The 25,000-nt window shown below is 42.7% G+C and overlaps 1 protein-coding gene across 1 annotated transcript in view; it reads left to right on the top strand.

The window, feature by feature from the left end:
* Positions 1–25,000, top strand: part of cacna1bb (calcium channel, voltage-dependent, N type, alpha 1B subunit, b) — a gene marked incomplete at both ends in the record, with an annotated part of 153,210 nt that overhangs the window by 82,200 nt on the left and 46,010 nt on the right. The window contains 5 exons of the mRNA XM_084454778.1: positions 17,574–17,603; positions 20,313–20,385; positions 21,749–21,866; positions 22,055–22,122; positions 23,342–23,448. Of these exons, the coding sequence (XP_084310904.1) occupies positions 17,574–17,603; positions 20,313–20,385; positions 21,749–21,866; positions 22,055–22,122; positions 23,342–23,448 (396 nt within the window). The remainder of the gene's footprint in view (positions 1–17,573; positions 17,604–20,312; positions 20,386–21,748; positions 21,867–22,054; positions 22,123–23,341; positions 23,449–25,000) is intronic.

Genomic DNA, 25,000 nt, shown 5'->3' with positions numbered 1-25,000 from the left:
GAGAATACAGTAAAAACAACAATACTACAGTAAAATCAACAGTGACACATCAGTAATCCAACTCAAAGCCAACCTACACTCCTCTTCAGTTGCCTTTTGCGCAAGGTTTTTAAACTCCCCAAAAGGCACTGGCATCTGGAGGTGAATGGCTGTCTGAAGCTGAACCTCTGGGGCGTGGAACGAGAAGGCGGTCTTTCCCAGCTCTGTCAGGGCCCTAGGTGCTTTCAGCTGCAGCCGCCGAGCGGATCGAGTCCTAGTGGTGACTGGTTTCATTAAATGAAAGCAAGCTACCAAGGTAAAGGGGGAGTTTACCAATGAGGGCTTTGTACATAAATAAAACAACATGGAGCTGTCTGCGAATGTACAAAGAGGACCAGCCCACCAGTTGGTATAGGGTACAGTGGTGAGTTAGTGACTTGGCATTTGTAAATGGGCTAACTGGTGTCAAACAGGAGGGAAGCCAGCTGTTGTTTGCTTTTGTTGTTTTTTTACGTCATTTGCTAATGCTGTTGTAACTCAGCTGTGTCAATGTACAGATCTAGCTGTGCCTTGCCCCTCATAATGTCACCATTGCCACAGGTAAGGTACTGTAGGAGACAATTCCTTTGTTTACAGTTATTGGTCGTTAAGTATTGTGTATGTGTTGATTTGTGTTTAGTGTGTGTGCTCCCACTACAGGTCAAGGTGTCCTTAAAAGGAAGTGTCCTGAGGCCTAGTGGTGAGGCGTTGGCTGAGAGAGCACAGTATTTACACCTGGCTTGGCCTGGTTTTGTTTCCTTCTTATTGCTTTGTTATTTGTATTATAACAGTCTCCTTTGGTTTTGGAATATACATATATATATATATATATATTTTGTTAGACTATGGATGGATTATGGATGGCACATAAATTAACATATTTTTTATTTTCAAACTGCAAATAATGCAAGTGTCTGTTATAGCCTATACCCAGTCAGCCCAAGGGTGATCTACCCAATAGGAGCACAGGATGATGAAGTCACTACAGGTGCATACTCCAGGGAAACACCACACACATTCTCTCCTGTCTCCCAGAGCGACGGCATCGGACGCTCCTATTGGACCTTTTGGAAGGGGAAAGAGGAAGTGTTGCCATGGCGCCACACTCAATTTAAAACAGACAGCCCATAATGGGCACGTCAGTCTCCAGTGATGGATATGGACGTGTGAAAGTGAGAGAGAGAGAGAGAGAGAGAGAGAGAGAGAGAGAGAGAGAGTCTCTGTGGAGACTTGAATAATGTCAGCAGGACAATACTGATGGCAGGGGATGTGTGAGGCTGAAAAAAATTGTTTTCAAGAACAATGGGGAGGATAGGACAGAGGATAGGTGAGAGAGAGTAATGGTCCCCATCTTGGTTTTGGCTTAGGGTTGGCTTTTATTCCTCAATTAATTAATTGGCTCTTGTTGATTAATGATACATACTGTATCTTTCACTCTCGATATAGAAACTTGATTTCCAATGCTCTCCATGGAAGCGGAGGTGTTTTAAGTTCATACTGTAGGTGGCAGACAGACAGACAGACAGACAGACAGACAGACAGACAGACAGACAGACAGACAGACAGACAGGTAGGTAGATAGATAGATAGATAGATAGATAGATAGATAGATAGATAGATAGATAGATAGATAGATAGATAGATAGATGGTAGGTAGGTAGGTAGGTAGGTAGGTAGGTAGGTAGGTAGGTAGGTAGGTAGGTAGGTAGGTAGGTAGGTAGAAAGATAGATAGATAGATAGATAGATAGATAGATAGATAGATAGATAGATAGATAGATAGATAGATAGATATATGGTAGGTAGGTAGGTAGGTAGAAAGATAGATAGATAGATAGATAGATAGATAGATAGATAGATAGATAGATAGATAGATAGATAGATAGATGGTAGGTAGGTAGGTAGGTAGGTAGGTAGAAAGATAGATAGATAGATAGATAGATAGATAGATAGATAGATAGATAGATAGATAGATAGATAGATAGATAGATAGATAGATAGATCGATCGATCACTGGTGGTCTGCAGAGCGCCATCTAGTGGGCCTCAGAGGCACTGGTAGCCTGCTGCCCAATGGTTAGAAAAAAATAACAATATTTACAAAGTTAATTATTTTATATCTTAATGTACTCAAGAATTCACATATGAAAAAAATCAAGTTAAAATGCATAATTTCAATGACCAGTTACGTTTGAATATCACCGCGCCAATCACATCCGAATGTGTTCAGCTAACGTAGCTTGCTAGCAAACATTCCTTCGGATGCAAACTTCACCTGAAAAGGTGAATATTTTTAACAATCAAAAGTGGGCCTTAAGTTACAAAAGGCTGAGAACCCTTCCCGTAGGGAGACATTTAGTGGTTCAGAAATGGAAATTACAGCAAGGTTGGAAAAAAAGAAAAGAAAAGCACTAGAAGAACAAAAAAGAGGGAGAATGGGGACCATCCATGTGTTCAGGATAGAATAGAATAAACAACATATGTACATAAACAATAAACTACATATGTACATACATACATCCAGTCTGTCTTAGTTATAGAATAGAATAAACTACATATGTACATACATACATCCAGTCTGTCTTAGTTATAGAATAGAATAAACTACATATGTACATACATACATCCAGTCTGTCTTAGTTATAGAATAGAATAAACTACATATGTACATACATACATCCAGTCCGTCTTAGTTATAGAATAGAATAAACTACATATGTACATACATACATCCAGTCTGTCTTAGTTATAGAATAGAATAAACTACATATGTACATACATACATCCAGTCTGTCTTAGTTATAGAATAGAATAAACTACATATGTACATACATACATCCAGTCCGTCTTAGTTATAGAATAGAATAAACTACATATGTACATACATACATCCAGTCTGTCTCGGAGTATACAGTACTGTACATACATACATACACACATACATACATACATACATACACATATACATACATACATACATACACATACATACACACATACATACATACATACATACATACATACATACACACATACATACATACAGTACATACATACACATATACATATATACACACATACATACTGTACACACACACATACATACATACATACATACATACATACATACATACACATATACATACATACATACATACATACATACATACATACATACATACACACATACATACATACATACATACACACATACATACACACATCCATACACACACACATACATACATACATACATACATACATACATACATACATACATACATACATACATACATACATACATACATACACACATACATACATACATACATACATACATACACACATACATATATGAGGGGCCGTTTAGGCCATAAATAATGAAACACTTGTACGCTTACTAGTGAAACACTTGTACGCTTACTAGTGAAACACTTGTATGCTTACTACTGAAACACTTGTACGTACATACATACTCTTGACACTTGTACGCTTACTACTGAAACACTTGTACGCTTACTAGTGAAACACTTGTATGCTTACTACTGAAACACTTGTACGTACATACATACTCTGACACTTGTACGCTTACTAGTGAAACACTTGTACGCTTACTTGTGAAACACTTGTACGCTTACTACTGAAACACTTGTACGTACATACATACTCTGACACTTGTACGCTTACTAGTGAAACACTTGTACGCTTACTAGTGAAACACTTGTACGCTTACTACTGAAACACTTGTACGTACATACATACTCTGACACTTGTACGCTTACTAGTGAAACACTTGTACGCTTACTAGTGAAACACTTGTACGCTTACTACTGAAACACTTGTACGTACATACATACTCTGACACTTGTACGCTTACTACTGAAACACTTGTACGCTTACTACTGAAACACTTGTACGTACATACATACTCTGTAAACCTAAAATTATGAAATAGAACACTGCAATGTATGTTCTTACATGTAGATGTGCAAGTATTTCAATAGTACGTATACAAGAAATCTCAGTAGCACGTACAAGTAATTTCACTAGTATGCATACACGAAATCTCACTAGCATACGGAAGGTACTTCAGTAACACCGGAAGGCGCCACACGAGGCGGGATGAAAGGGGTCTCGTTTTGAACATCGGTCTCCATCTATACAGTGTTTAAGCCTACTTGGCCTAGCCTACTCCAGTCACACCGGGATTAAGCCTCTGTCAGGCCAACGTTAGGTGAATAGGCTATAGGTGCGCGTTACAAACTTTAATTTAATCAATATGAAGGTGCAACTTCTATTTATTTTGATTAGTTTGCAGACTTTATTAGTGATTGCCACTCGCGATGACATCGTTGCTTTTTTTAATCGGGTGCTGCTATGCGTCGAGGACGTCCAGCAAAACACGGAAGAGAGGTGCTTTAGAGACCTGGGGCCTCATTTATCATTGAGGTACGCCTTCTTTTACACGGTCTTTTTCGCGAGTTCAGGCGTACGCCATTTGCCCCCCCCACATTGCGATTTATCAAGCCGTAAGGGCGAAAATTTAGTCGCCTTTCTCCGCGCTTTTGTAGGACACCTCTCCAGTTGGCGTACCGATTTACACGGTGTTCTACGCCCTTCTTGAACACAGGGGGAACTGGCGACGCAGGTGGTGCGTCGGTGAATTACTATGTTTGACGGAGAGAATAAGAGCGACAGTTCATGAACGCACAATCATGTAGGCTAATAGCCCAATTCAGCACCAATATATATCGCAATGCTAGATTAGACGTGTCCTCTAACCGGCTCATTCATGGTCCGATATGGATTTGTTCCCCAAACGGAACCTATGCGCTGTCCCAAACCTTTCCGCGCTATATGTCACACACCTAATGCAGGCACTCCATCAAACGGCAATAATTGACCAATTAGATTGTCATTAATATGTGATCATGTGGACCTGTTTGCTCTTTGGTAAGCATATAAATGACAGTCCTCCTGTGCGTAATGCGAGCCTAAATGAATCCGGCGCTACTCGGCCTACTGGCCCGAGATAGAACTCCAAAGAGGTGACGGCGATGGCGACTGCACCCACATAAGGGCACCATCAGTGAATGAATACGTCTATGTGAATCGCTAAAATGTGCACACTAGAAATACCCAAATCATATGTGACATGCTCATCACAAGTGTAGTGGCACGGTGGCCTGGCTCCACGCATGACTCATTCATCCTGGCGCACAGCAGGGTAGGGGCTAGACTGGAGGCAGGCGCTGCGCGTGACGGCTGGCTTATTGGTGTGTGCATAGCCAAGATACATATTCTTTGTCTTATTTACTTTAATCTTTATTAGCATTTTCCATCCATACAACGACAATACAATAAAACATAAAAACTTACAATAACAGCTTATGGGTACTTCCATCCATGCAGCTTTTTCTTCTTACTCAAATATGACAATTTTAATATTAGTGGTATCATCACACTTCCTTCTATAATCCATCCATTTTTCCCATCTCCCTTCAAACTTTCCTTCATGCATCCTCAATGCATGCGTGAACCTCTCCCTAACATACATCTCCTCCACAACACCCAGCCACTGCACCTTGGTTGGGGGTTCCACCTTATACCAAGCCCTCGTTATTGTCTTTTTACTAGCAACCAATAGTACTTTCACTAGGTATCTGTCCCCTCCTTGTACATCATCCCGTGTTATGTTTGCCAAGATATATATTCAAAGCTGATAAGAAGGTGGAAGTCGGCGCGCTGGAGGTGGAGGCTGCAACTCGCGGGGGCACGACCGTCAGGTCCAGGACCACTGCAGACTCCCCCTCCTCTGAGTCCCACCCCACGTCAGAGTCTGGAGAAACAATTTCAATCATTTTCTTTGAGTTTGTCTGTGAACTTGATTATGCATTAAACATTTCATTGTGCAGCCATATTCATTTGATATGTTTTTCTGTTGGCAGTCAAATAAATGCTGTGATTTACCGGGTGATTTAGATGAGTCTTAATTTCCCAGAGGGGAAAATGTTTAATGTGTTCTAACATTATGAAGTGGTCATCTGCGTTATTGTTCCCTGTTTTTGGTCCTAATTTAATCATAGCCTACCACAGAATGTTTGCTTCACTCGCAGCCACATGTTACAGTAGGCTATGTCCGTGTATGCCCAATCCTAGATGCACAACACGTAGCTAAAGTAGGCTACTAAGCTGTAGGAGCAAACAGACAAACGTAGGCGATTTATACCTTCCGAAGAGGATTGCCTTCCTCACGTGGACCTCACCAACTAGCACATGCACCTCCGTCTCCGAAAAGTTCCTCTTCTTTGCTCTTCGTTCCATGTTTCATTGTCCCGCCTGGGTGCTCCACGCTACCTTTTTAAGCCGGTTCCTTCCGGGAAACCACGTTTGTCCACTCATGGTTGTGACCATATATGGTTGGATTAGGGCGTGGAGGGGGCGGAACACGGGGCGCGTGCGCGTACGCTCCCTTCCCCGCCCGTCTCGGATTTACCGTGCAGAAAAGGGCATACGACATTTTTGATAGATCCGAAAAGCGTGTAAATATTCTCGTCGTACGCTACATTGTGCATTTTCCGCGTTTTCGTCGTACGCCCTCTTTTACACCTGAATTTACACGCTCTTTGATAAATGAGGCCCCTGGAAAGCCACACCATTACCCTAAATTCTATGTTGGCTATTGTTCGCTCAAGGGATGGACCTGATGGAGAGACTGCTCTTTTTGTACAGTCAATATGCCGTTGTTTTAATCTGATTATTGAAGACTTTAGAACAAGACGAGGTCAACAAAACACCCTTCCCCTGGCTCCACCGACAACCAGTAACGGGCTTCCGGGACGTCCACGATACAATTTAACAACTGAACAATTTAACCAGTGCATTGGACTCGGGTTTAATTGGCAGGGAATCGCTTCATTTTTTGGTATCAGCCGTCGTACTGTGTTCCGACATAGGCAACGTCTTGGCATCAGACCATTGGAATACACAACATTAACCAATGACGAATTGAAAACAACCATAAGGGACATTTCCACGAGTACCCCGAATGCTGGTGAGAGGTACATTATTGGAAGTCTACGGGCACGCGGAATCCGGGTCCAGCGCTGGAGGATTCGCCAAATTCTGCAGGAGGTTGATCCCGTCGGAAGGTCATTAAGACGCAGTCAAGCCATCCGCCGAAGGGTTTACAGTGTGCAAACTCCAAACGAGTTATGGTATGTTTGCTGTAATGGCCCATCGACATGTCTTCTTGCTGAGCTTGCAGCATAATTGTGATCTAACAAGATAATAGCCTAAACAAGTAGGCTAGACTAGAGCATTTGGAATATTCTTGATATTTGACTATTGCAATTAGTAAATGTATTACCTTCTATCTTAGGGAGGAAAACTTCTAAATATAGGCTAGCCTATAGGCCTGTTACACTAAGCATTCGTGAATGTAGCCTATTACAATAGCCTGTCCCAGAGACCTCAACAAACCGTAGAATAATAGCCTACATTTGTGTAGGCCTATATTATTTACCAACATTATTATTATCTGAGTCTTTTTTCAGTATTCTAACAGCTGTCACTTATTTCTTTTATCACAGGCATATTGACGGGAACCATAAATTGGTGCGATGGAGAATGGTGTTCCATGGCTGTGTAGATGGGTACAGTCGCACCATCATATACCTTCAGTGCCTCAACAACAACAGGGCATCAAGTGTTATGAACCTCTTTCTGCATGGCGTATCTGACTATGGACTGCCTTCAAGAGTACGCAGTGATCATGGGAGGGAAAATATTGAGGTTGCAAGATTTATGTTGAACAGTAGAGGATTAAATAGAGGAAGCATGATAATGGGGCGCAGTGTACACAACCAAAGAATCGAGAGGCTGTGGGCAGAATTAAACCGGGTAGTTTCATATTACTTCTCTGACTTATTTACTTTTATGGAAAATGAGAATATCCTAGATTCTCTTTGTGATCTTCATTTATTTTGTCTTCATTACATTTATTTACCTCGGGTTCAAAGGGCAGTGAGGGAATTCCAGAACCAATGGAATAACCACGGACTTTCTACACAAGGAGGCCAAACCCCGTTGCAGTTGTGGCATAGAGGGATTGTCAGATATGTTGGAAGCAACAACACAGCTATAGGTGGTGTGTTTCAGATTGAGGAGCGTTTTGTCCCTGGTGATGAACCACTACCTGCAGTGGCGAGCAGGAATAGTGTTGAGGTTCCTGAAAATGGTGTTCATGTCAGCAACAGCACCATGCAAGAAATCCAACAATTATTTGACCCATTAATGGATGATGGAAATCATGGAATTGATTTATTTTTATCTCTGTTACATTTTTTGCAAGCAAGACAACCTCGAGGACTAAGCGAATGAAGCGATTCAGCAATTAATTAGTCCTACGCTTGCGCTAGCCAATATACTCACCGGCATCACCCTGTGAACACAAACACAGATAAACGTTCTGTTGTTAACAATTAACCATTGCTCTATGTATCATATCTATACATATAAAACATCTCAGTTCCAATTTGCCTTTATAAATGTACGTCTGCCTTTTTAATGTACGTCTAGTCCTATTTCCTTTTTCGTTTTATATCAAATTTTCATTTGATCTTGTTTCATTGACAGATGTAGGCTACATTCGTCAATCTCATTAACAATTTTCTGCTTCGACCCCAGTCCCTGATCCTCCCATGCATATAAACACATTTTGTCTTTCACTATCTATGCCTTCCCAAAACCCTGAGTGTTTCTAATGGCAAAGTCCATGTTGCTCTTAAAACCATTGTATGTGCTGTAGATAGGTAGCTGAAGGCAGTTGATGCATGTGTTGGCAACAGGGAACTTTTCTGCTCCATGAAGAATTTTGAGAGATGGCTGGGGAGAGAAGCCGATTGGAGGTACTCTATCAGATCCAGATGCAAATGCGAGGATGTCCCCAAGCTTCTCTGATCCACCTTCCTCTGTGAAAATATGAATGAGACAGACGAAATACATACACGATTATACACTTAGTAGTACTTACTTTTTCTATAGATATTTATTAGGGCATTTCTTGGGGATAGTACAGTATAAGGACAGACAGGAAAGGTGGGAGAGGGAGAGGGGAAGACATGCAGCAAAGTGCGGACGCCGGATTGTAACCCACGCTGCTGCAGTAAGGACAAGCCTTTACGCCCAATTCACACTGCACTGCACATTGGGCGTCCAGCAGCGATGCCGCTGGGACGGGGGCGGCGAGCGGCGGCGGCAACAAAAAGCGGCGCCGCAAAAGTTGAGAATAGTTCAACTTTTGCGGCGCCGCTTTCTGGTGTCGACCGGCGGCAGCCAATCAGAAAGCAGAAGATCTCTTTTGTGTCAAAGAATACTTTCCCTCTTGAAAAAAAACTCTTAAGAATAACGACCGTTTGATTGTGGCCGTTTTAGACAAATCCATTTAGCGGCATGTCCAACCGCTAAACAATACTAGAAGTTTGTTCACACCCCTAGTTAATTTGATTGGTTTGGAATATACCCGCGATAAAATCGCAACGCTGCATATGAGGACCGTTTCGCACATGATTTCGTTGCCGGTGTTGTGCCTTTTTCACACTCCCTGCAGAATCACACTCCCCTCCGCAATAGGCTCGATCCCGGCTCTCTCCCCCCGCTTAGGAGACCAGACCTCCGGGCCACGATCCAGGCTCTCCCCCCGCTTAGAGGACCAGACCTCCGGGCCCCGATCCCGGCTCTTTCCCCCCGCTTAGAGGACCAGACCTCCGGGCCCCGATCCCGGCAGTCTCTCCCTGCCTGGCTCAATGCGCGTTCCCCCGGAGGGGAGTGTGATTCTGCGGGGAGTGTAAAAATGGCACAACACCGGTCCGCTGGCTCGCTGTATATCAGGATGAGGTGTAAGGTGGTGGACCGGTAAAATCCATAGATTTAGAACGCCCCCTTGTGGCCGTTAGCTGTAAAAATTAATAGATTAGCCGCACCGTTGTATAGGCCGCAGGGTTCAAGGCATGGGAAAAAAGTAGCGGCTTATAGTCCGGAAATTACGGTACTTACTTTTATGTACTTGCTGATACCGAGACTTTGGTATCGGTTATAGAGTATTGGTACATTTTTATGAGTACAAGTACATGAGCATGCTCTCAGGCCCGATACCGATATCTGTATCCCTAATTTCCTTACAAGAGCAAATTAGTTTCTTTCTGATATAATACACACCTTCAACATCTTGTAAATAGTCCCTCCAGAAAGCAACTACGGATTCCTCTGCTCTTCTCTGGTTGCTCCCCTGCTCAGACCACCTGATCTGGAACAGATCATCCACCTGGTCAGCGGTGAGGGGCTCTGGATTATAGCACATCAGGGCTCTGAACGACTCGGGATGCATCTGGATCTCCGCCAGGACTCCAAGGGTTTTTAACCCATCTTTGAACCTAAATGACAGTATGAGAGGAAAAGTGGTCCAATTAAGAGTTGGTTTTTTGCATGTGTTAAGACATCAAACAAGATTCTCAACTTAACTACATTTACAATACCTTTCAAATGGTCCACGGACTCGATTGATCACTTGAAACATCAAGACATCTTCTACAAGTCTATCCTTGTCTTCAACACTTCTCAGTGGCTTCAGACAGCCAGCATTGGCGAGATAGTCGAGGAGAGGTTCAGTTGACTGGATGAGTTGCTCCAGAGTTGATGATTCTGAAATCTGAATGATTTACATTAAAAAAGAAACATCTGATTCATAACAAAATAAACAGTTGACTTACTGTTCCCCACCAATGAAGCAATGTGAAGAACATATAAAGTGACAATCATGTTTTCTCACACATCTACAACACTGCAGTGGGAGGTTGACTGCTTGCCTCACAAAAAAAACACAATTGCAACGATGATGGTCCCACATGATAAATGTAATATTTCACTGTAAGGACAAGTGGACTATATACTGATTTTATGGCGAATAAAACTTTCAATTATACTTCAGTCCAATGAACCCAACCTGGGCACTTCATCACATACAGTACACAATCATGTGGCAGATGCATAATACAGTAACAGACAGAAACTGATCCATTTTGATGGATGAGGAGCACAAATGGTAAGACACAGAACACATTCTTACAAAAAAACATTTTCTGAGCATAGACTAAACAAAATCTTTTAATGCCACAAACCTTTTGGATTTTGTCACGGAGTTCAGAATCGGCGATGTCCACCAGGTTTGGTCTACATTTCTCTGGCCCCAAAACTATGCAGTTAAACAATGTGTTGGACAAGAAATTTGGTGAGGGTCCTCCATGCACCAGACTGACTGCAATAGCAGTTCCGGCGACAAAATATCGGTCTTCTCTGACAGCTGAGGGAGAGCGAGAGAGATAATTTAGGTAGTATGTGCATAACTTTTCAACTGCTGCCATGGAAATCACTTTAAGTCCCATATTGTCTCGGTGAAATACAAGCAAACAAGTTAACCAAGTCACAAAGTTGGTCTTTAATGCCACTGAGCTTCACACAAAATTGAGTGGAAGCCACAACCTATTTTACAGGGTATATCATTATTTCATTAAAACCACAAATAAGACATACTGTACCTGATGCATCAAGAGCGAGGTTCAGGCTCCCTTCTGTTCCCTCAAACATCTCAGACTGAGCTAAAGCTTCAGTGAGCAGTCGCAGGAACTCTCGTCTCGGACCCCCAAGATCCACACCTTCTTCCACCGTTCCTTTATCGTCTGAGAATTTGACCCTGATCCTGTGTGTGGGGTCAAAGGTGATTCTCCTGAAGCCCCGAACGGCACCATCCAGAACAGCAGCACGATTTATGTTGAACCGATTGGTGAAGTTGTTGTTGATTTTTTGAGCCAGCACGACTAAAATATCCTGAACAGGCGGCACAGATGAGCTTTCCTTTCTGAAAGTCAACATAAAAAAATATGATTAGATCACAGTTCCAGCATCCAACCATGAGTATATAAATGACCTCATAATACTGTAGAGGAAAAGTTGCATGATTGCTATTTAAAGGGACAATCAGGGATTTATTCCGTCTATTAATCAGCAAAAAACGAAGTTTTCATTAATAAATATGTCCTTAACCACGTCTAATGACCTGTCTCAATAAACCGACCAATTCGCGTAAGCCTATAAATAATCATTTATAAATACATAGCGTCTCTCGCGCTCTGTATATTCCGCCATCTTTAAAATACGGGTGCCGATCGGGCCCACTACACTAGGTAAATCGCGTTTTGCATTGAGTTGCCAGCGTGAGGCGTCAGCGTGAGATTTTTGATAAGCGCAGACCACCGTACCAGAGCACGATACAATATACGATTTCACCACTAGATGGGAGTAGAAATCACTGATTGTCCCTTTAAGCTTGCTTAGACTACTGTGATTGAAAACAGAAAGATTATTTTCATAATTGAAAGGAATACATTTGAGGAATGAATCATGTGCACTAAATCGATTGAGTATTCCTTTAAAGGCAATATTACTCACATCTGATCTTCCATGCTGTTGATCAAGGTAACATACAGTGCATCATCTTCTTCCTCATCTTCAGATGACACATTGATAACACTAAGATACGCTCTGTAATCTGTGAGGTTGCTGGTTGATGGCAGGTTGCTGTTTGGATCAAGACCTGCAGGAGCGGTGGTCACAGATGTAAGGCTGGTTGGAGCGGTGGTCACAGATGGAAGGCTGGTTGGAGCGGTGGTCACAGATGGAAGGCTGGTTGGAGCGGTGGTCACCGATGGAAGGCTGGTTGGAGCGGTGGTCACAGATGGAAGGCTGGTTGGAGCGGCGGTCACAGATGTAAGGCTGGTTGGAGCGGTGGTCACAGATGTAAGGCTGGTTGGAGCGGTAGTCACAGATGCCAGATGGTAAGATGACTGCCTTGCTCTTGCTCTGGTGGTGACTGACGGCACCATGTCTACCTCCTCATCCTCCTCGCAGCAACTTCCATCTGAATTTTCAGACTTAAAATTGATAGAATTGACTGCAGTTAGGGTTGTATCATTTACTATAAAGTAGTTTATCTCAAACAAAGGTGTTGTAAAGGTGACATGAAATGCTGTACAATGTACCGTCCTGCAGTTGTACATTGTAGTCATAGCATATGCAACTTTCAAAATGAATAACAGTTGTATATGGAATACTGGATTACTTTCTAAGTCTAGCACCTACCACAAGTGGTCTGGAGGGCCTCACATATAGAGCCTTAAACTTGAGTATTTTGTGAATTATACTGGCACTGAGTTCCTGGCCGTCCCTCAACACTGGTGCGATCAACTTGTTGCCACAAGCCATCAGTACTTCAAAACTAAGCACAACACATATGAGTTATCAGTGATTTGCCATTATAAGATGATGGACCCAATTCCTTACAGATTAATGTTGCCACAACCATAAGGCTTGAGAAAGTATCACATTATATTATAAAATGCATAGACAGAGATGGATGTATCTAATCTATCTCATCTTTTCCCAACCAACCCTATATTACGCTTACAGTACACGTGATCATTAAAATATTACAAATTGTATGGCCCCTTTCATAGTACACAGGACAGGACAAAACATCAATGTATGGTGCTCAACACAACAGGGGCTCTAAATATAACGTTACTGCATAGGGAAGTCTGGCAGTGGCAATTCTATCATGTTACCTACCTCACATCACTGGGAATTTTCCCCTTAAAAGCATCACGAATCTGACGGAGGACAGTTCCTTGGTCCCAGGACTTGTCAAACTCAAAAGCATTCAAGATGTGCCCCAATTCATACAACAACTGCTTCTTCTTCTGCTTCACTACGACGTCGTCTGTAGGTCCAAGCAGCAAAATAACGTCCTTGTTGAAGGTCCGATAGAATGGCGTTTTCTGTCTGTTAAACAAGTAGGCATAATTACAGTAATGAAACCATCAAGACATGTAATAATGTTACCAAGACATATTAAGTTAAGGTTAATTAACAGTTATCTAAGTAACGTTAGGTTAGTTTGTAGGCAATGACGTGTTGCTATATTTCATATCAAATCACTATCACAAAACTAACGTTAAATGACATGGCCTGTTCCACACTGTAAATAGCTATGAATAGCTAGTGCTACGCCAATAAACACATTTAGTTTGTGCCTCATGAATCACTTGTATTCTGTAATAAATCACGTAATGTACCGTACAGTAAGACAACGTTGGTTTAGTGGCAGCATCTCGGTTCTCTCTCCCGCCCTCTCTCACCCAGTAGCTAGCTAGCCAGTAGTAGCTAGTCTACTACTACCACTACTACAGTAGCTAGGCTAGCTACTGGGTTGAATGTGGTCCACACACTAACGTTACATATTAAACCCGAACGCATTGAGAAACAGTAATATTTGTTTGTGTTCCCCACTTTGTTCGTGTTAAATATAACGTTATGATTCGGGCCACATTCTAACTCATATAACATAACGTTAGCAAGCCTAGTTAGTGCTAGCACGATATTGTAAATGCGCAAGGCTAACGTTAGTAGTAAACGTTAGCTAGCTGAGAGGAGTTGCATTCAAGATAATGTTAACCGTGTAGTCTGGTTGCATATTGCATAACGTTAACACAATAACTTTATTTTATCTTTGTTCTCCATATTATGTCGCCTCAGCTCTCTTAAACAACGACCCAAGTACCCCGACAGTTCTCCATACCTTTTTCTTGATTTGCTTTTCCAAGAGCTGAAGGTCGCCCTCGTTTCAAAGCGGGGAGTGCCTGAAGCAGGTGCGTTTTGCATGCTGCTGGAACCAGGTTGGTACAGACTCCTTATTTCAGAGTTGATGGCGGCTGTAGCCGTATTTGTCAGTAGTGTAGGCGATATAGAGTTTGAAAGAGAATCAATAAGTGTAGGAGAGCCAAGTAAATTTTGTATGAGGGACATAGCCTCAGCGGTAACGCGACTGCTCGCTGCCATCCTGGATCACTGTTCACTGCATAGATGGAAATCGATGTTCAAAACGAGACCCCTTTCTTCCCGCCTCGTGTGGCGCCTCCCGGTGTTACTGAAGTACCTTCCGTATGCTAGTGAGATTTTGTGTATGCATACTAGTGAAATTACTTGTACGTGCTACTGAGATTTCTTGTATACGTACTATTGAAATACTTGCACATCTACATGTAAGAACATACATTGCAGTGTTCTATTTCATAATTTTAGGTTTACAGAGTATGTATGTACGTACAAGTGTTTCAGTAGTAAGCGTACAAGTGTTTCAGTAGTAAGCGTACAAGTGTCAGAGTATGTATGTACGTACAAGTGTTTCAGTAGTAAGCGTACAAGTGTTTCACTAGTAAGCGTACAAGTGTTTCACTAGTAAGCGTACAAGTGTCAGAGTATGTATGTACGTACAAGTGTTTCAGTAGTAAGCGTACAAGTGTTTCACTAGTAAGCGTACAAGTGTTTCACTAGTAAGCGTACAAGTGTCAGAGTATGTATGTACGTACAAGTGTTTCAGTAGTAAGCGTACAAGTGTTTCACAAGTAAGCGTACAAGTGTTTCACTAGTAAGCGTACAAGTGTCAGAGTATGTATGTACGTACAAGTGTTTCAGTAGTAAGCATACAAGTGTTTCACTAGTAAGCGTACAAGTGTTTCACTAGTAAGCGTACAAGTGTCAGAGTATGTATGTACGTACAAGTGTTTCAGTAGTAAGCGTACAAGTGTTTCACTAGTAAGCGTACAAGTGTTTCACTAGTAAGCGTACAAGTGTCAGAGTATGTATGTACGTACAAGTGTTTCAGTAGTAAGCGTACAAGTGTTTCACAAGTAAGCGTACAAGTGTTTCACTAGTAAGCGTACAAGTGTCAGAGTATGTATGTACGTACAAGTGTTTCAGTAGTAAGCATACAAGTGTTTCACTAGTAAGCGTACAAGTGTTTCAGTAGTAAGCGTACAAGTGTCAAGAGTATGTATGTACGTACAAGTGTTTCAGTAGTAAGCATACAAGTGTTTCACTAGTAAGCGTACAAGTGTTTCACTAGTAAGCGTACAAGTGTTTCATTATTTATGGCCTAAACGGCCCCTCATATACATACACACATCCATACACACACATACATACATACATACATACATACATACATACATACATACATACATACATACATACATACATACATCCAGGCCGTATAGATATATCTAGTAATACACATACTGTATATACATACACACCTGGGTGGGAGGAGCCTGTGGCTGAAGTTGCTCTCTATTTGCCACAGCTCGTCATGGAGGGGATGGGAGGGGTTGTCGAGAATAGACCAGTTTGTCCCTCATCCTCCTCTCCACCACAGACTCCAGGCTGTCCAGTTGTTGCATTGTGTTCGTCCACGGCGAGTGCAGCCAGGTGTCAGCTGCTGTTGTCTCTGGGTGGGAGGGAGCTCTCACATGCCTGTGTTTGAGGATTGATTTAATGAAGTCCCAGTAGATGCCTTCGGGGAGCAAGACAACAACATCCAATCCCTATTATCAGAGTAAACACTGAGGAGGTCTGCGCTCGGGCACTGGGACGCAACACCGCCGCCACTGGGCTTTCTGGGTTAATCCTCCTCCACAAAGAGAGAGAGAGGGAGGAGAGATAGAGGGAGAGAGAGAGGGGGGGGGAGGGGGAGAAAGAGAAAGATGACAATGCAACATGTAAGAGATTGAACAATCCAGGGCGAAAAGGTTATTGAGTCGAACGTCGAGTCGAAAGGTTATTGAGTGGAACCTGCCCCCTCCCTTCCTCTGCCTCCGCGCTCCGACGCCCACCCTGGGGGTCTCCAAGCAGGAGGGATCAGGAGTCATTTATAAAAGCTGGTCACCGTAGTAACCGTGTGCCCCCCCTCACTCCCTCCCTCCCCCTCTCCTCCATAGCTCTCTCACGTTTCCCAGCAGCCCCGTGACCTCCTGATGCTCGGTCTTGTCCTGTGTGTCTGTCTTTGTATCGCTCACAACAGCACCGCCTTGTGTAACCACCATTGTTGTGTCTTGGACAACAACACAGTATTGTCAATTTCCTATGCATTCCAGTTGTCATTGACAGCTGTTTCTATGCAGTGGTGTGTGTGCGTCTGTGTGTGTGTGTGTGTGTGTGTGTGTGTGTGTGTGTGTGAGTGTGTGTGAGTGAGTGAGTGTGTGTGTGTGTGTGTGTGTGTGTGTATGTGTGAGTGTGTGTGTGTGTGTGTGTGTGTGTGTATGTGTGAGTGTGTGTGTGTGTTAATGAGTGTGTGTGTGTGTGTGTGTGTGTGTGTGTGTGTGTGTGTGTGTGTGTGAGTGTGTGAGTGAGTGAGTGAGTGAGTGAGTGTGTGTGTGTGTGTGTGTGTGTGTGTGTGTGTGTGTGTGTGTGTGTGAGTGTGTGAGTGAGTGTGTGTGTGTGTGTGTGTGTGCCTGCATGCCTGCCTGCCTGTGTGCGTGGATCAACAGCTGAGACCAGGGCTCATTACTTGGGTATCAGGTGCAGGGAGGGTGTTTGTCTGTGTTGTTCTGCTGGATGACCTTTTCTCCACCTGCATCTGTGTTTCATTCTCCCACTGTCCTCCTCAGTAGTGTCAAGACTCCGGACACGGGGTTCCGCAGGTTTGTCTCACAATGGAATGGAAGTAATTTGAACAATGGGAGAATGGGTTCTCGGCAGTTACACCATGATGTGTTTTTTTGTGTGGGTGTACAGTACAGTATGTTTGTGAGAAGTGGTTTTGACGCTGGGCTATGTGTGTGTGTGTGTGTGTGTGTGTGTGTGTGTGTGTGTGTGTCTGTGTGTGTGTGTGTGTGTGTGTGTGTGAGAGAGAGAGAGAGATAAGAAGTGATTTTGACGCTGGGCTATGTGTGTGTGTATCTGTACGCACACGTGTGTGTGCTGTTCAGATGAATCACGACATGTTTACACAAAATATCCACACACACCCTATTCTTAATCTACCAGAACCTCATTGATATTTTATCCCAGTGTCTTGACCTAGCTCTAAGTATTTATCTATATTTTATCTATCCTATTTTGTGTAAGCTTGTGGTTATTCATCTCTGTGGGCTTCAGAACAAATACATTTTTATTTTTCATGTTAAAAATGATAGAGTGAGACATAATTGAAGTCAATTACTAATAGTAGTCAACAGCTAAAGATGGACAACAGAGCCAAAGAGAACATGGAGAATGAGCGCCACACATTATTTGATACAGCTAAAATCCTGACCCTATGTTCATCTCTTTCTGCACCACAGGCCACTTTCACACCAGAAAGCCCCGGTACTTTAAGTTCGTAGAACTAGTTTTGTGTTCACCTGTGTGGTATTCATTCAGTCTGAGAAATCCCCATGATTGCTCTAAGCAACAGTCAAACCAGAAAGCTTTTTCTTTGTCATTGCAGCCGTATAAACCTGAATAGTCACTAGTCACGTTAAATGCAATTATTATAAGTTGCTTTGGATAAAAGTGTCAGCTAAATGACTGTAATGTAATGTAAATGTAATGTAAATGTAATGTAAATGTCTTGCTGCGTTCCTCTTGTATCAGAAAGGTTGAGATTACCAGGTTCAACCTCAAAGTCATCATCACTTGAACTGCCATTTTACTTGGGATACAAAATCTATTCCGACTTCATCAACATCAGCTGCTGACGTCAATCAAGATGGATACTCTTGCATCAACAATAAGTGAAAGCTGTAATAAGACTGTTTATTAGCGCCTCTGTATTAGTTGTGTCTCGTTAAATCAGTCGTACACACAGTACTCACTAACATCTATCAGTGGACAATGTTGCTTCAAAGTTCATATGCGCAAAATAGCATAGTTCATTATCAAATAGTATTGCTAACAATGGCTAACGATGGCTAACTTTATAGAACTGCAAAGGTGGGGGTGAAAGTGAGGTTTTCTTGAACGCATTCAACTGGGATATGATGTCATCCTGGGCACCAAATCCGGAGCTCTGATGCAAAAGGAACGCAGCATGAGTCACCACAACATTGAACTAGGAAAGTGGTTTCATATTTATATGTGTGGGATTTATTCAAATTTATAAAAAACACTGAAGCTTTTTTTTGCGCAGTGAATTTATATGACGCCGTTGAAATAAACTTTGCCAGTACTCAACCAATCAGATGTCTGCGCTGCTAGCCCCACCCACAACGTCCCTGTACTAGAAAGTACCGGGAATAGTATCACCTCTCCACCAGGGTTTTCCTGGTACTTCTGTTAGACCACGGTCCCTGTGGTGAGATTACAGCTAGCAAACCCAAAGGTTCTTAGTTCCTGGGGGAAAGTACCGTGGTGTGAAAGTGCCCTAGTGTGTAGATGTATAGTAGTCTGTTCAGATGCCTGTCAGATATGGTGTGACGGTTGAAGCTGTGGGGTTGTGTGGGGTCCTGGGGTTGCATGCCTCTTCTGTGTTCTTTCACACTGTAACTTGAAGAATACCTTCACCACCTCTGACCCCTGACCCCTCTCCCTGCGACCTGAAGCCTCGGAAAGGTTCAAAAGCTTTGAAAAGTACCCGAGTCAGCATTATACAGAGGGCTTCAGTGCAAGAGGAGAGAGAGAGAGCAGAGAAGAGAGAGGATAGAGTGAGACAGGAGAGAGAAAGAGAGAGAGGAGGAGGGAGAGAGAGAATATCTTTCTTTTCTTTGAGAAGAGAGAGGAGAGAAAATAGTTTTTCTCTTTTCTTTGACACTCTCATGTGAGTTCTTTACAGAATCCAACACAATGTCATCTTTCCTACATTGTATACCCTTGACTGTAGAAATCAATGCACTCTTTCCCTATGCATGTTGACACTGTCCCACCGCTGTGTGATTGTGTGGTTACTACTGTACAGTATGTGGTTCTTCTTTGTGTGCTCACTCCCATGCATAGAAATGTGTATTGTTGCTTACAGTACAGATGCAATGCATATTGTGTACTGGCAAATACCAGCCCCAATAGCTCCTGTTGAATTGAAGTGGTCATAAGTGATTCTTTACGGTCTGCCTGATGTCATGTCGGCAGACCTTTAGTAATGGAAGCTAGGGCAGCATAGCAAATGATCAGAATTTCATTAGTATAGGTAACCTCGCTAAGGTAAGATTTGTTTATTTGTTGTCTCTTTATTTGATGTTTTTTTTCGGTTATTCTCTCTGATTTGCTATTTTAAGTCCAGTGCTGTATCTCATCTTTTATTTTATCCTCCTGTCGTGCTAGACTACAGTTACACCCAGATGTTATCACAATGTAGCCTACTCAAGCGTGCTTTTGCAGGACAGACTGTTAAATGAGTTTCCACAGCTAGATTGCTCTATGGTTCTCTTCCTCAGGTTTAACTTTGAAGAAGAGACGCCGACAACCAACTTTGATACCTTCCCTGCCGCCATTCTCACCGTCTTCCAGGTACAGTACACCCTGTCTCTTTTTAATTAACTACACTAACTCATTTGCGCTCTCACTCAGGAGGGATGTGATGTACAATGGTTAAATAGATGAGAGAATTAAGATTTGAAAGACAATTTCTCTCTGTGATTTCTAATTAGTGTAAACTAGTGCAAAGTTGCCATGACATAATTGAGTCCCCCTTCCATTATTTAACCTCTACTGTACTTTCACCTCTTCTTCTAACATCATCTAACCTCTACTATCACCTCTTCTACCATCATCTCTCCTCTACTATCACCTCTTCTACCATAATCTCTCCTCTACTATCACCTCTTCTACCATCATCTCTCCTCTACTATCACCTCTTCTACCATCATCTCTCCTCTACTATCACCTCTTCTACCATCTCTCCTCTACTATCACCTCTTCTACCATCTCTCCTCTACTATCACCTCTTCTACCATCTCTCCTCTACTGTCACCTCTTCTACTATCACCTCTTCTACCATCATCTCTCCTCTACTATCACCTCTTCTACCATCTATCCTCTACTATCACCTCTTCTATCACCTCTTCTACCATCATCTCTCCTCTACTATCACCTCTTCTACCATCATCTCTCCTCTACTATCACCTCTTCTACCATCATCGCTCCTCTACTATCACCTCTTCTACCGTCATCTCTCCTCTACTATCACCTCTTCTACCATCATCTCTCCTCTACTATCACCTCTTCTACCATCATCTCTCCTCTACTATCACCTCTTCTACCATCATCTCTCCTCTACTATCACCTCTTCTACCATCATCACTGCTCTACTATCACCTCTTCTTCCATCTCTCCTCTACTATCACCTCTTCTACCATCTCTCCTCTACTATCACCTCTTCTACCATCATCTCTCCTCTACTATCACCTCTTCTACATCATCTCTCCTCTACTATCACCTCTTCTACCATCATCCCCCCTCTACTATCACCTCTTCTACCATGTCTCCTCTTCTATCACCTCTTCTACCATCATCTCTCCTCTACTATCACCTCTTCTACCATCTCTCCTCTACTATCACCTCTTCTACCATCATCTCTCCTCTACTATCACCTCTTCTACCATCATCTCTCCTCTACTATCACCTCTTCTACCATCTCTCCTCTACTGTCACCTCTTCTACCATCATATCTCCTCTACTATCACCTCTTCTACCATCATCTCTCCTCTACTGTCACCTCTTCTACCATCATCTCTCCTCTACTATCACCTCTTCTACAATCATCTCTCCTCTACTATCACCCCCTCTAACATCATCTCTCCTCTACTATCACCTCTTCTTCCATCATCACTCCTCTACTATTATCTAACCTGTATCATCACGTGTTGGCCAGATTCTGACCGGTGAGGACTGGAATGCAGTGATGTATCATGGGATAGAGTCCCAGGGAGGCGTGCACCGTGGAATGTTTAGTTCAGTCTACTTCATCGTCCTCACGCTCTTCGGAAACTGTATCCTCTCTGACCATGATCATGTGATCAGTAACATGGAATGCACTGTGTGCTGCATGAAATATTAATGAATTCAATCAATGCTATTGATTCCTGGCAGTGTACATTGTGTCTGCTGTGTACTGTGGTAGCACCCCAATAGACCTGGATGAGGACATAATGCATTTCCTGAGCTGAGATTCAACCAGACACACTCCTAAATGTCTTCTTGGCTATCGCTGTCGACAACCTTGCCAATGCACAGGAGCTTACCAAGGTAGGTTGAGCCAGCCATCACCACTATCCTCTCCATTCCTGGTCAGGTCATAGGCTGTATTCCAAATGCCAGGGCTCTACCCTTCGAAGGGAACATAATCGGGGCCATGCCCACCTCCGTCATATTGAAGGGCGTTCCAATCCGAAGGGGGCAAAATTGCTCCCTTCAAAGGGCCCTTCGCAACGGTCATTTTCAAAGTGAACAAGCGATGGTCACTTTTGCTCCCTTTGCTCCCAAAACTCTATGCGATTGCGACGTCTCTGGTCAATCATTTCTCATCAAATATAGTGGACATTGAGGCGACAGTAATTTGGCACCCTAGCTTAAAGGTTTGTGGATATTGTAGTTAAATCTGTTTTTTTAGCAGATATCTTAGTTACATCATGATTGATCTAGCTATCGATAGTTTATATGTGGTAATTATTCAGTTTTACGAATTTACGATGTAGCTAGCTAACTGGCATTAGCCCAAGTTGGCAGCTGCTGGTCAGCGATGAGAGACGGAACTCCAGCCCAGCTGATAACCCTCCGTCGCGGGAGGGGAGGGTGCATCAGTCGGCTGTGATCCTTGACAGTACCAGCCGACGTTATGTCTGACAATCCAACGGCTATTTCCCAATAAAGAATCCCTCCAGTGCACAAGTAACTCCCCCAAAGATAATAATGAGAAGCACAAGCTGGCAAGATAAAAGTGGGAAAGTTCAAGCATAGTTGTGTTTGGCTGAGATATGAATGGGACATCGGATACAAAACTACAATAGCAATAGCCAAACGGCTACAGCAGTGTCAAGCTCAGCTGCTTAAACAGAGGGATGCACAATTACTTTGTGAAATTCTCTGATGACCCCGCCATTTTGTGCTTATAATAGCCTGAGATCAGGACACATCACTTTCCCACTCCGAAAGCTTCAGTTAAGATAGGATTCATTCATTAACAATGGTTATGGTTAGTATAGCTTGTGACAGGCAGTTGACACATGCGACAGCCCTGAAAATGACGTTGAAGGGTATTCCAAATGAGCGTTATTTTGACACCCTACATATGCCCTTCACAGTGCTCACTACGAAGGGATGACACTCCGTAGGTCGTAGGGATGAGCCTTTGGTTTGAAATACAGCCATAGTGTTATCGACCAACTTACAAGTAGCATTGTAGCCCTCATAAGATGTCTCTGATAACCCACCCCTCTATGGTCATGTCTTCGGTCTCATTGGCCAGGATGAGGAGCAGCAGGAGGAGGCAGCCAATAAGAAGTTAGCCCTGCAGAAAGCCATGGAGGTGAAGGAGGTCAGCCCCATGTCAGCAGCCAACATCTCCATTGCCGCGTAAGTTCTGCACCCCCCTGCGTTCTCCAAACATGGTATCTCCCATGTGGCCTCTCACTCTAAGGATAGTCTGTCTACCCCTTTATGAGACGTTAATGGTTCTGTCCTCTTCCTGTGTTCTGACGTTGTCCTCTCTGACACCCATCTGTCTGTTTTGCTCTGCTGTGATACTTCATCGTTGCCCGTGTGTGTGTGTGTGTGTGTGTGTGTGTGTGTGTGTGTGTGTGTACAGGTGTGTGTGTGCTTGTGTATCTCTGCACAGACATGCGTGTGTGTGTGTGTCTTGAATATCATATTGTGTTTCTTACTGCTCTGTGACACTGCTTCCTGCGGTGTTTGAATGCTGATTACCCAGAGTTCATAGCCTCGGTGTGTCTCCCTCTCTGGGAGGGAGAGTTCATTAGAAGATGGATCTCATTGTCAAACCCCTGCCTGCAATCAGCATTAGATTCCCTCATTGACCTCTGAGCCTCAATTAATGAACATCGATATGACTGATCCATCTACTAGAGCCTGGCCATTTAAGGGACAATCGATGCAATCAATCATAATGTTGTCAACATACGAGGACCTTGATCTACTTAATCTGCTCCCCAAAGACCCCACACAGTATTTAATCAGGAATTAGTACCATTGTGGTCATTATATGTAAACAATTAGCTTTATTGACTGGAAAACTGTATGTGGATATTGACCCACCTTGACTGTCAATAAGCCATTGGTCTGTGTATGATCATTATGTGTTATGGATGTCATTCTCAGTCCAGGTATCCTATTTGCTGTTAGATGACTCACTGTGACATGCCCATGTGGCTGACCTTTGACCCTGTTTCTGAACAGTATGTTGATAACCCCCACTCTAAACATATTCACTAAGGTAGATATACAGTAGACACCGCCACTTGTCCAACAGTGATAACCATGTGATGAAATATAGCACCTTAATGCACATTTAGCACCACAGACTGTAAATCACACACAGACTGTACTTGACGGATTTCAATAACCCTTCTTTTCTATTTTTTTCTCATCAGTTTGGTATGATTATATACAATTATTGTAAAATAGATCACAGTCCAATTTAACTATTTCTAAGTGCTGTCTATTTCTGAGTTTTTTTTTATTATTAGATTTGACTACTAAAAAGCCTTGTACTTTTTGATAGAGGGAGATAATCAGCTCTGAATTACCAAAGTAATCATCGTCCATTTGATGGGAATCTGTTTTTGTCCCCACTCTGCCATCTGAAGGGCTTTGTACAGTAAATCCATTGTCTGTGTGACTCTGCAAGAGGCCATCTGTCATTATGTTGTTACCTCAGGATCTTTTTGTCAGTGTCTCTGGTAAGACTTTAGATAGATAGATAGATAGATAGATAGATAGATAGATAGATAGATAGATAGATAGATAGATAGATAGATAGATACTGTAGATAGATAGATAGATAGATAGATAGATAGATAGATAGATAGATAGATAGATAGATAGATAGATAGATAGATAGATAGATAGATAGATAGATAGATAGATAGATAGATAGATAGATAGATAG

This window comes from Borostomias antarcticus, assembly GCF_949987555.1.
Source record: "Borostomias antarcticus genome assembly, chromosome: 2".
Lineage (NCBI taxonomy): Eukaryota > Metazoa > Chordata > Actinopteri > Stomiiformes > Stomiidae > Borostomias > Borostomias antarcticus.
The sequence above is the reverse complement of the archived record's forward strand: the minus strand, read 5'-3'. Positions and strand labels throughout refer to the sequence as shown.